This window comes from Pagrus pagrus, assembly GCF_965226575.1.
Source record: "Pagrus pagrus genome assembly, chromosome: 5".
NCBI classification, from domain to species: domain Eukaryota; kingdom Metazoa; phylum Chordata; class Actinopteri; order Spariformes; family Sparidae; genus Pagrus; species Pagrus pagrus.
The window spans coordinates 5,620,311-5,633,570 of record NC_140189.1 but is presented as its reverse complement, the minus strand read 5'-3'; the positions used below and the strand labels follow the sequence as shown (position 1 = coordinate 5,633,570).

Sequence of the window (13,260 nt, the reverse complement as noted above, 5' to 3'; positions counted from 1 at the left end):
GTACATGCGACATCTACTGCAGTCTGTCCGTCCTGGGAGAGGGATCCTCCTCTGTGGCTCTTCTGAGATTTCTTCCATCTTTTTTTATCCCTGTTAAAAAGGTTTTTGTCTCAATATATCACGTTTTTCCTCACTTGAATCGAGGGTCTGAGGACAGAGGATGTCGTTCACTGTACAGATTGTAAAGCCCACTGAGGCAATGCGATTATGATTTTGGGCTATATTAATACAATTCTATGATTACCCTACTTTAAAAATAGCCACATCATTTTGAAATGGTTGAGAATCATCTGTATTTACAAATTAATGCCACTAGATGTCGCTGTAGTACAGCTATTTTGACACACACACACACACACACACACACACACACACACACACACACACACAGAGAGAGAGACACACACACACACACACACACACACACAGTGTCCACAGAGCTCAGTGTCAAACACTGACCTTTGCAGCTGATCTGAGATCTCTGCAGGAAGAAACTAAACAAAATGTTTGTTTTTAACTGAATCTACATTTAAATACACTTGTAACATCAAACAATCACACTGAGAGGTTAATAATAATAATAATAATAATAATAATAATAATAATAATAATAAGGTAGGATAACAATCAGTCGCACATAAAATAAATACGATAAAAAGACAATAAAAACACAATAGAACTATTTTAAAAATAGATTCATGACTGAGACGTTATTCCCTATCGTCACTCGCTGAAATTGAATGCAACACCGGTTGCCACATGTCGGACTCTCCCATCAGCACATGAACGCACCCCGACTCCTCTGCTGGGGGTCTGAAAGTGAGAAAAAAATGTCTCCGGTGTGAGTCTAATAATGATACTGTTGCTCAGTTGGAGCTTTGGAGCCAAATTAGATTAAAGAAGACGATAAATTATTTAAAGTCTGGGAGAACATGTGCAACAATGGTTCAGTCCGACTGTCCGCAGCGCTGAGGCAGGAGGAAGAGGAGGCAGGAGGAAGAGGAGGGAGGAGGGGTTCAGGGGGAGCCAGATGATGCTGTCGGTGAAAGGAGGAGGAGGAGGAGGAGGATCCTGTCCGCCGGCAGCAGCAGCAGCAGCAGCAGCGCACTGAGCTCCTCTCCATCATCCCATGTGCCTGGAAGAAGAAGAAGAGAAAATGGGCTCGGATCCAGACATGTGCTGCTAGAACACAACCTCTGTGTAGTTTCTGTTAAATAACCGTAGAAGAAGACAGAAGTGGGACTATTTTATCACTCTTTTTCCTGAAAAAATGCTCCCCTGCTCATCATCCGCGCAGATGGAGGGATGTGAGGGGGAGAGGGACGCGCACATGCAAACAGAGGTAAACCGATAAAAAGCGTAAAACAGCTCACATATTTGCATCTAATCCGATTTATTCTGCATGTAAATCTCTGTAAAGGTGTGCTAAAGGATGCGTTTAGGCTCTCCGGCTCAAATGGGATTTCTGCAGGCTGATTATGAGCCGGTAAGATTCGCCGGCCGGCTTCTCCAGGAGGTTATTGTAGACATGAAAGAGCCGGACCCCTCCCTAAATGTGTCGCTCCTCTCGCCATTAATGAGAGGAGAGCAGAAATTACACTTTATATTTACATCAGTGCTAGATTGTGTTGGTTTGATAATGAAGTTTGATGATTTTTTAAAAATGGATTTTATCCTTTTGTAGAGAGAAATGTGCTGACAGTGTTAATTCATCCTCTCACACACACAGACAGAAAAAGCCTCGCCTCAGGTTTCATCTGATATTTAGCAGAGACGTGTCCTCTCAATAAACCTTCATTACTGCCTCAGCTGCCGCTAATCTGCTGTTGGATGGATGGTTTTACCCCAGACATCCCAATATAAGGAGTTAACACAATGGGAATTCAACCCACAACTGCTCCTAGTGATAATGCCTTGCTTTGTCCACGTAATCACCCAAGGAATTGAATGCACCACCCTTGTTAGTGCCTATGTCTCCACCCTTTGACCTACAAGGACAAAACCAAAGTCTTAAACCTGCAGTCGGTGCCTCACAGTGTTTCATAATGCCTTGCTCTACTCATTGACCTACAAAGGGGGAATAGAGCTAGCAACCCAGCTTTGCTCCACCTGTGTAGCTGGCAACAGATTTAAACCAATGTCAATATCTTGTTCTTGCTGCGTAGTCACTGGGAATTGAACCCCCAACCCTCAAAGTATGTTAATGCCTTGCTCTGCTCATCGACAATAAAGGGAAACTGTTTGGTTTGCATTACATTGGGAATAGAACCTTCAACCTCTTATTGCCTTCCACCAGTCAGTGTTGGTGCCTTGCTTCATCCATGATATTTGGGAATTGAACCCCCAACCATGGAAGCCTGTATATAAAAAAAATGGACGCCCTTGTTGCCGACCCTCTGTGGCTAAGCTACATATCTGACATACGGTTTGGTTCAAAGCTAAACAAATAAATCATCTTGAATGTGGAAATTATGTCCCGAAAGACAAAATTTAATCTGAGATCGAAAGTCTACGAGTTAAATTGTTGCGGCCCACACCAACCGTTCATCCGGCAACACTCTGGTTTATTCGGGTCGCTGACATGTGGCCGTGGTGTGGCCTGCTTCTGGCTCAGATCTGGCAAACAGGAACGGATCGCCCGAGTGCCATAATTCCACGTGGTGTGTGGGCTTTCAGATCTGTCACCTATATTTTATCCCTGCTGGCTCAGGTGTGTCATCATGTGACCATGTAGCACATGATGGAGGCTCCACACACACCTGTGTCACACCTGAGCCTGCAGGATTTACCTCCATGAATGCAGTTGAAAGCTCGTAAATTGACCTATGAGTTCAGATTATCTTGTTGGATAAAATATTTTTTATGTTCTTTGGTGTCACATTTGAAGTTGTTGGAGTTTTAGAAGATGTACAATAGCGCTGAAAGTATTTGTTACTTGATCGCTCAAAAGAGATGATCACCTTTTGAATGGCTCTTGTTCCAGAAGTGATTTTCCATTCATCCACTCCAGTGACGTTGCAGAAAATCCTTATATAAAGAGTTTTAAGCCTGAAATCAGTGAACCGTGACCATAATACATTTGTTAAAAAATGTACAAAAAGATTGCGGATGATTCCTTTCCAACGACAGGAGCAGCGCAGCTAACGAAGCGCTGTTACCTCACATGCTGACATTCTTGATTGATTTTGCAGTTTGAAATGCCTCTCAGCAGCAGATGTCGGCCTGTGCAGTTTAATTGTGTGGGGATTTATATGTTTGTATTTAAAAAGATAAAGCGCTGTCGTGCGTCCCAGTACTCGCTGAGCAGCACGGGGAATTGAACCGCTCACCCCGGCAGCGTCGGTGCCTTGCTGTCTGCCGGTGAACCCTCCGCCCTCGCTGTGCTCCTCAGGGAAATCTGAGCTGACAGTGTGTGAGACTGCAGGTAGAGCTGGGAGAAAGTGGGCCAAGTGCTTCCTGCTGCTGCTGGAGGAGAGAGGCTGAGAGAGAGCTGGGTGCTGACGTCCTTTTTGTCCTTTTATCTGCGAATATCGTCTCCGTTTTGTCGCAGTTACGCCCTCTCAGAGACTCAAATAGTAACATTTAGTATTACATCCCCATCAGGTCGAACACTATTTTCTTTAAATGTCAGAATACATTTCAAACATCTGTCACGACTGCATGCTTAGTCAACATCAGACGAAGGGTGTGTGAGGTTTGCTTACATCTTGTGGTAAGGGCTTTTAACGTGATTAAATCAGAGTGTTAATCTGATTTTCAGGGGGTTGGAGGTGATGATACGTCTGTTAAAGGATGCAGAACAAGAAGCAGCGTTCTCAAGCGGATCAGATATCACAGTTACACCTGGCATTAGCATGCAGTCTGTGTCCGGACGAGGAAAAACTCATGTGAACGTCAGGTGTAAATACAGGCAGAACGCTGAGGATCAGATCTCAACCAGGTGTTAATGCAATGCATACAGCATGACCTCATTCTTAACAAAAGTAATCCATCCAGCAGGTTGAAAGGTCACCTGGCTTTCCCTCTTCTTGCTAGCTTGAGTAAGGTTGGCAGTAGCCAGCAAGCTAGAGCTGCAACAATCAGTCAATGAGTTGTCAACTATTAAAAAAAGATTCATCAATTGTCAAAATAGTTGGCAATAATTTTAAGTCAAGATTCTCTGATCCCTGCTTCTTAAATGTGAATATTTCCTGCTTTCTGTCCTCTGACAGTAAATGGAATATCTTTGGGTTGAGGACAAAAAAAAGACATTTGAGGATGAAACATTGATCGACAACTCATCGATTAACCGAGAAAATAATCAACAGATTAATCGGCAATGAAAGTAATCGTTAGTTGCAGCCCTACAGCAAACGTTCCCTCGGTGAACGTTCGGTGATGAGCCCGTCGACCTCACATAACTTATTAGCAGCATAAGATCTGATCTTGATCGTTGATGACCAGATGCCATATCGAGATATTGACCACAAGTTAATACCAGGTGTAAACGGCCGTAACTAATGATGCGTTCAGGTGCTCTATGTAAACTCATAATGTCCAAAGCTCTACATATCACCTGCAAGTTGCCCTAAAATGCCCTTGAACATGAAGAGCACTAATGAATTAAAGGTGGTTGTCCAGGTTACAGGTTCACAGTAAACATGCAGAGTCTCACCTAAATGTAGATTAAATTCACATGTTGTTTTTGTTTGTGTGTATCAGCCTGTGATGAACAAACAGCAGTGACTTCTTCTTTGCTCAGCTTGGTCTGATGTATTTACTGGTGACTAATGACCACCTGCATGCCTGCTAAATACAGTTTGGTCACTCTGGGATTTTTCCTGACTCGACCAGGGGGACAAAGATAGCCTGAATGCATCACTGAACAGCTCATGGGATACGAAAAGCCACAAAGGACACACCGGTTGTGTCCACCACACTGTAGCCAAAGAAATTTTGCTCGGTTTGCTCGTAGTACATCTTCTCTGTTGTCGCTAAAAATAAGAATAAAAGAGAGAAGTTGTGTCACAGCTCATGTCTTCCCTCTTCATCTAACTGAGAGCTGGGATGTGACATGCAGCCGCTCTGTTCCAGATTTAGAATAACAGAACACTTCCTGATGAGTTACTCTAATCGGCCTAATAAGGACACTGTAACTTTAAATTATTAATCACCGCTTGTGTTATCCGTTTTAACTTGATGTCCTGGATGCCATCAATCCATTTTGAGCACAACTTAAGAGTGACGGGGTGTTTTGTCAGCGTTTCTTCATAGTTAACGTCACTGCACTGGTCTGATGGAAGAGGCACAAATAAAACGTAAAACATTTTAAACTTTAAGAAGCCATTACTGCGACTTTGATGAATTTTCAACATAGAAGCCATTATTTACATTGAATAACTCAGATAGTTCAAGATAAATGTGTATACTGTTTGTTAAGATCGATTGTACATGCAGTCAGTTCATTCTTCTGGAGGTTGTTTGAAGCCAGTAAGAGCTTTTCTATTGTTTATTGTTACCGTTCTTTATAGTCCAGAGGTCACTGAATGCTCCATGAGTTCCAATTACCATTTTAAATGAAGCGTGTGCGGCGGACGCAGCAGCGCTGCAGATCCTCCGCCATCGACTGCGGTCAGTCAGAGGGCCGACAGTACATCTCTGTCCAATAAAGAAGAGAGGCTGTAACTCCAGCTCTGATCAATGATGAGATGATGTCATTCCATCGTTAACCTGAGTTTAGAGCGAAGAGGAAAAGAGGATGAAAAAGATATTGAAGATTCACCACATAGAAGTTATTAGAGCTTCCTGCTGAACTAAATAAATCTTACGTCCCTCTCTGACGCTGAGCACAGGCAGACTGTATATTCGAGGGATGCTGGGGATTAACAAACAAATGCAAAGCCATGCAGTTTTTCTACTCACACACACACAAAAAGGACATTTTGTGCTTTGATGCCTTTGAGAATGTAGCACTGCTGTTGTTTATGTTGAGGCCGTCGGTTTTAATATTTCCCCTTCACCAGTGATTCTGACAAATTGTGTCTCTGAATACTTCAGTACCCACGAGCCTCACTCGCTTATGATATGTGTGTCACGCCCAAAGTCTCATATCCCGATATACATATCATGATATAGCACATTTTCCCTTAACTAGGTGAATAAATGTGTAGTAGGTGACAGAGGTTAGTGGTGTTTGAGGGTTTTATGGGATGCCTGTTAGATAATTGGCAAATTAAAGTTTTCTGGTCAGTGTCAGACTTTTCATATCCAGAGCACGTCCACGCAGCAAATGCCCATATTTTCTATCATTTTCTATCATCACAGGTTATATATTGTCATATGGCACATCCTGCTGCAAATTAAGAATACTTGCTTTCAGCCCAGGATAAAATGTTGGCATTTAACGCTTCTGCTACAGAGAGGTTGGGGCGTCTCCAGCCATGTTTGTGGTGAGCAAACCGGGTGTTTTAAGCCAAAGCATGATGTTTTCCAACCATAACCAAGTGTTTTCTTGTGCCTAAACCTAACCAGAGCAGAAGCATGACATAAAACTGAAAAATAAACCCAAAGAAACGTAAAGTTGCAACATAAAGAAACATGAAGTTGTTTTGCAGAACACTGCCAACATTTACTCTGGTGATTGGGTTGTGTATTTACAACTGATAAATCACCCAGTTAGATGTTATTGTTGTGTCAGACATGACATTAATCCAGAGCCAGTTGTCAACAGCTGGAGGTTTTATCAGTTTCGTCATTGGCAGCTTCAGACAACAGAATTTTAATCGTTGTGATCAGAGTTTGAAGATCCAACTTACTCTGGAATTCCACTGGATGCATGTGCGTTGCGGAACAGCACCGCTACAGTTCTGCTTCGTCACCCCTCGTCCGGCAACCCCCACCGGCTGCGTTTTGAGTCCGGCACGGCGCAGCTCTGCCGGACAACTGGAGTAGCGAGACCGAGGAGTTCCCGCAAAAATTACAGCATTACGAGTGACTGCAGTTATAGGTATGTGTTTTAAAAACAACAACACAAAGTGTTCCCATCCGAAAGCATTAGAAGAATAGCTTGGATTTGTCTCTTTTTTGAGATTTTTGTGCCGTCGTCAACATGGAGTGTTTTATTCTGAACATTAACCAGATGTTATGTTGTTGTTTCGGTGTGTGACTTCCTGTCTGCTCTGTGCTGAATTCGGCTGAATTGCTGCGTCGTGCTCCGCCATCCAGCAGAAACAGAAGCCTTGCGTATCTGTTACGGAAGGATCTGGACTGCCGGAGCTGCAACGGAATAGATACACAGCACAGCGGAGCCAGTGGAAGTAAACACATAGACTAGAGTCTAACAGCTCCGCTACCGTGGCAGAGCTGTGACAGGCAGAGCCGGACCGAACACGTATCTGGTGGAATCTAGGGGTTACTGGTTGTTGATGACAACTTGATTTTTCTCAAGCCGTCCACTGATTCACGAGGCTGAACCTGCAGACTGAAGGAAACTTTGTACACTGAGGAAGGTTTCTTCCATTTTTTTTCCCTAAAACAGTTTTTTTTTCCTCAATAAATCAAGTTTTTCCTCACTTAAATTGAGGGTCTGAAGCCAGAGGATGTCGTCCACTGTAGAGCCCACTGAGGCCATGTGATTGTGATTTTGGGCTATTTGAATAATGATTGATTGATTTGATTTGAAGGTCATGAGATGCAGTTGATAGCTTTGGAAACAACACAGTGAATTTGGGGTTTTTTCTTGTCAAGCTGCTGTTTCCAAGAAGGAAACTTCAAGGTCTTCAGTGATTGGACCTTTAATTCAAAAACTCTGGACGACTGAAATGATGTGGGAAAAAATGATGTTCAGGGTTTTAGTTGGTGAGTTGGGTGTAATTTACTGTCCATAGTTTGATTCAAACTGTGTCATTTTCACACAAAATGAAACCCACAGTTTGTCCTTGAGTGTTGACGGCAGTTTTGCTCTTGTTAACCTCACTGACGTCTGCAGCTGCTGCTGCTGTCACAAGAGTTTCATCCCTCTAACATTCAAACAGGCTCCTCTGCAGCTGCTCCGCCTAAATATAGCCCAACAAGGCATACTTACACCAGATCCACTGGATGTGAAAATGAGTGGTTACGGCCTTTTTGCCTTTCTCTAGGGCAGCCGTCATGTCAGCAGGAGCAGAGAGAGTCAGTCTGTTATCAGAGGCGATGGGCTGTCGCTGTTAAAATGAAGGCCGGCAACATTTTGAGATGATGGAGAAGGGCAGGGAGGGCATCAGGCACAATGAATGTTGATATGGAGGAGATGGTGAGCGGGAAGTCTTGTGCTGCACTTTGCTGCTCCCCTGAGACTGTTTGCTGCTTCCAATCCTCTGGCTTTCTGTCTCTGGTGTTTTTAAAGATTTCAGAGACAGACAGGCTGAGTTTCTTTAAAAAAATACTCTTAAGATGACTTTGAAGCCAGCATAGGTCTGCACAACCTGTCCCACCCCAACAAATGGTTGCATAATGATTAGTAATACAGTTTGATTTGAATTCAGGCTCGATATCTTTGTAGTTTAGAGACGTTTGGGGTATAATAGTCTGCTTTGTCAGTGTTTTTCTTGAGTAAAAGATCTCAAAACTTCCTCCACTGATCTTAAAGTGTCCGTGGTAGCAGAACCCCTCAGATCAAAGATCCATCATGAACTTTGTGTTGGTATCATCAGATCTGCAGCTGTAGCTGAGTCCTTACCACAGCTCTCAGTTGTATCAGGCGGCGGAGGGAGATGCAGGACAGACTTGATAAAACCAGATGTTCAGGGACAGTGTAACACCCTCACATCAGTTTCTGTCGCTACGATAACTTAACACAATTAATGTGAGGATTAGAGAAGGAACAATGACAAATTAAATCATGTTATGAATTTTTAATTTGAGGAAAGGGAGCACTAATGGCTCTTTAATTACACATTTGTCAGCACAAACCATCAGATATTTTTGCTCTCATAACTACGAGGCTCCATGTTAGATATCCATCTGTTGGTTTTTGAATGTTGACTAACACACTCAGGATCCATTTTGTCTTTTTGAGTTGTACTCAAAGTGTTCTGGGATGCAGGAGTAACAGCTTGTGTAGCCTGTGGTCCTGTCTGACTCACAGTGTGAGTAACTCTACTCTGTTGGTATCAGTGACCTGTATACTCAGTCTGTTGTGGAACATGATCTAATGTGTTGACCCTGTCTGTCTGTCTGTCTGTCTGTCTGTCTGTCTGTTTCCTCCTGCAGTGCAGCAGACTGACGGAGGAGAGAGACGAGGCAGAGAGACAACTCAAACACATCAAGAGAGGTGAGTCCAGCTTCCTGTTACCTCCTCAGGCTCCTCCGTCATCACAGTGTAAACTCACACAACTTTATTTAACACGTGTAACATGAAGGAGTGAATACAGAAGAAGGACAGGTGGACCGCCAATCCCATACCCGTCAACTAAGTAACTAAATACTAATGAACTGGATGCGTTTTAATGACTGGATACAGCGCTTGATGTCTTTAAATTACACATTGTCATCAGTAAATTAAAATACAGACCTCTGGACACTGATGGTCCAGTTTGATGGTTTAGACTGACAACAACAACCTTTGGATGGACTGCCATGAAATGACATTCATATTCCCCAGAGGATAAACCCTCATGATTTCTGTAATTCCCTAACACAAGGTTGATGTTTTAAGTTCAGAGTGAAATGTCTCATGAATGACTGACTGGAAACAAAAACTATTTACATATAGGGCATTTTAGCAGTCCAAAGCAACTTACAGTAATTAATACATACATCGATGGCGCTGGCTGCCATGCAAGGTGCCGACCAGCACATCAGGAGCAGTTTGGGGTTCAGTGTCTTACCCAAGGAGACTTCGACATGCAGACCAGGGGAGTCAAACCAGCCACCTTCAGATAACAAGACACTGACTCTACCCCTGAGCCACAGCCTCCTGATTATGATCAACTGTTTGTGTTAACAGACTCCCTGTTTCAGTTGTGACCTACTGTGTGATTTAATGTGCAATGAAGGTTTATTACTGACATTTCAGGTGTGCTCATTTTCAACCTTGGATTTCTGTTTGAGTGGGCTGTGGTTGTATAGAGGTAAAGGCTGTGTGGAGAGCACACACTGATGAACCCATCAGCTATGGTCTAACGACAGTTAAGCTTTTAGAAAGATTTATCTGCATATATACGCAGATATCTCTATAAAGAGATCAGATGAAATGTTGTTTCTTAAGTTGCTGAACAGACTGGGAACAATGATGGAAGAGGAAGTCTTGGCACAGTTATCTGCTGGTTACACCAGAAGCCCCCAAACACTGGTCGTTATTGGCGCAGTTGTCATCAGACCATATCTATGTTGCATCCTGTCTGACCATTTGACTGCTCCGTGTTTTTATTTGAGTGATGTCTCATTGTTCCCAGAGCTCAGCTATTAATTTTTTCGTCAATACAATGTTATCGTAACCTATAAAGACAGTAGCTGCTCTCTAACGATGAAAACAAGACCCAAATTAAAGTGGAATAATCCTTTTAAAGGTTAAATTAATCTTGTGAAGGAGCCCTCAGCACACAGATATCATGTTCCGACACATCATCCCACCGACAATCAGACAGGTGACACCTTCACTTCCTCCTCCTCCTCCTCCACCCATTCACACCTTTCCTCCTCACATCTGTTGACATGACATCACCGACACCCTGTCCTCTGAGTGGGTGTGTTTGGGGGGGTGTCCCCGTTTCCATGACGACTGTCAGGTTAGTTAGCTGACAGCAGGAGAGCTTTTGTGTTTTTGGGGGCAGTTTGACTTCTGGTTGTACTGAGTGAGGAGCTGAACCTGATGAGACTGCAGCTTCAGCCATGACTATTCTCAGAGGTAAGAGAACATTTTACAGGTTTATTAACAAATATCAGGGAGCAGCACTGGTTGGCGTTAGTAGTGTCAGAGTTTTGTTTCACAGAGGAAACAAAAGAAGTTGCAGGATATGGACTTATCAGTTGATTGATAGAAAAATGAAAATCACTTAGGAAATCATGTCCTTTAATCATTTAGTATTGCCATAAAAGCTGTATAATATCTTTGTATTCATGATTTATTCTCTCCTAAATTATGACACATATTCATTACAATTAAATACAAGCGGTTGATGTTTTTGTGGCTACTTTGGAGAACATAATGAAGAGGTCAGTGATGTCAGTGATGAGTTCAGTCACCTGTGTGTTGAAAAGGCAACAGGAGAAGCAGCAGTGTCCACCTGGAGTTCACCTCGGTGTTGTGTTTCAGTTTACATCGGCCCTGACATGTTCAGAATGCATTGTGGATGTCTGAGGGTGGAGGCTCAAAGACTTTAACCCTTCTTCTGGGGAATATATGTTCTTAATCAGTCAAGTGTCCAACCTTCACGATGGAGGACCACAATTACAACTTGACAAGTGATGAGGATTTTCCAACAACAGCATTATCCAAATGCTTTATTGGAAACTTTAACTTTTGTATTCAGTGGAATAACTTGACACACTTTTATCATAAAAGCCACAAATAAGATCACCAGCTGAAGATATTTTCTAATTACTCATTGGATAATCATGTTAGGCTGTGTTAACATGTAGCCCAACATTTCCACATTAAATTGTCCAAAAACAACTCGACCTTTTGTTTCATATTTTGTTGAATTATGTACTTACATTATCCCAAATGTTTTCCAATCATGGTAAAATCCAGAGAATCCGTAATTTTATTCAAGGTAATGGTACGTTTCATTTGGTCACCTATCGCTATAACAACAACAACAACCATTAAAATATTCCAGATGAAACGTCAGATAGTGAGGAAGGAAGTCGTCAAACGTGACTAAACACAACATGAAATTTAAAACATTACCTCGTTCGTGAACATTTCTGCCTGAAGTGACATCACATAGATTTTCTTCTGCAACACCTCCCATAATCCCTCACTGCTGATCAAAGTAAATAAGTAAGGCGTGTTGCAGCACTGGCGATTGTATTAGCGGCCACTTCCTATTATTAGTCATACTAACGGCATGGCTCTGGGGACGTTGGTGTGTCAGGTCAACGTTTTGGTTCAAACTGAAATATCTCACTAACTGACGGGATTGGGACAAAACTCTTTACATTCATGGTCCCCAGAGGATGTGTCCTAATGACAAGGCTTTTCTTAGCGTCATCATTAAGTCATCATCATAATTTCTAGACTGATTTTCCTTGACATTTGGTTCAGCACAACCCCCTCCCTCAGGAGGAATGGTAATCAGGCTGCAAATAACCATTATTTTTAATGTCGATCAATCTGTTGATTATTTCCTACAGTAATTGATTAGTTGTTTCAGTAAATGGTTATGAATGTCGATCAGTGTTTCCCGAAGCCCCAAGATGAAGTCCTCAAATGTCTTGTTTAGTCCACAACCCAAAGATATTCAGTTTATTTTAATCTAGAAGGAAAGAAGCCAGAAAAAAAATCATAATTAACATTATTATTTTTACTTTTACTTACTCTTACTTGAACCAGTTAATCAAATATAAAAATATTTTTAAATGAATTTAATAGTTAATAACTAACTAACACAAAGTAAAGTGAATCATTTCGAGGTTTTGTACACCTGAAAATCTGGAGGTCTCAGATTGATCAGACATGTCTATGACCAGCTCTGCACTCACAGGCTGCAGTGATGGACATGTAGATTTTAGGTAATTCTGTCAGAGTTGAAAGTGAATTGAATGATGAACTGTAAGATTAACAGATGACAGCTCCTTCAGTTGGACTTAAACAGACTTTGTTGTTACAAACGTGTCAGAAACTTGTCTGCAGCAGCAAAACTGGACCTGAACTCTTCAGAGTCAGCAGTTCTTCACTGATCCTCCTTTTTCATTTCAGGTCCCGTCACTTCATACGTTCAGTCTTTCATTCATTCACTCATTTATTCATTCAGTGCTTCTCCCCAGAGGAGACGGCAGTCGCTCTTGTCATGTTATTCCCATGAATTATTGAAACCTCCTGCTATGAATAATTCAGCAGCAGAAATGGGGGAAGGATGAGTGTGTGTGTGGGAGGGAGGGAGGGGGTTACCGCTCCTGCCTCGCTCTTTATCTATTGTGGTCCTTCAAAAGGCTTTTCTACCTGCTACTCCATATTTGATGGCCACATTTTAATGAATTTAATGAGGGAGACTTCTCTCGCCGCCAGGTACTTGATTCCAGGCTCGTTTGAATCTCAAAGGCCAGACAGAGTGAGTTCAGCACAGATTAACTGACTAT

General features: G+C 42.4%; 1 protein-coding gene across 1 annotated transcript in view; it reads left to right on the top strand.

The window, feature by feature from the left end:
• The first annotated feature begins 1,088 nt into the window (after positions 1-1,088).
• shtn3 (shootin 3) overlaps positions 1,089-13,260 on the top strand; it is a 31,943-nt gene continuing 19,771 nt past the window's right edge. The window contains exons 1-2 of the mRNA XM_084353250.1: positions 1,089-1,342; positions 9,229-9,289. Coding sequence (XP_084209376.1) covers positions 1,271-1,342; positions 9,229-9,289 — 133 coding nt within the window. The 5' untranslated portion in view covers positions 1,089-1,270. The remainder of the gene's footprint in view (positions 1,343-9,228; positions 9,290-13,260) is intronic.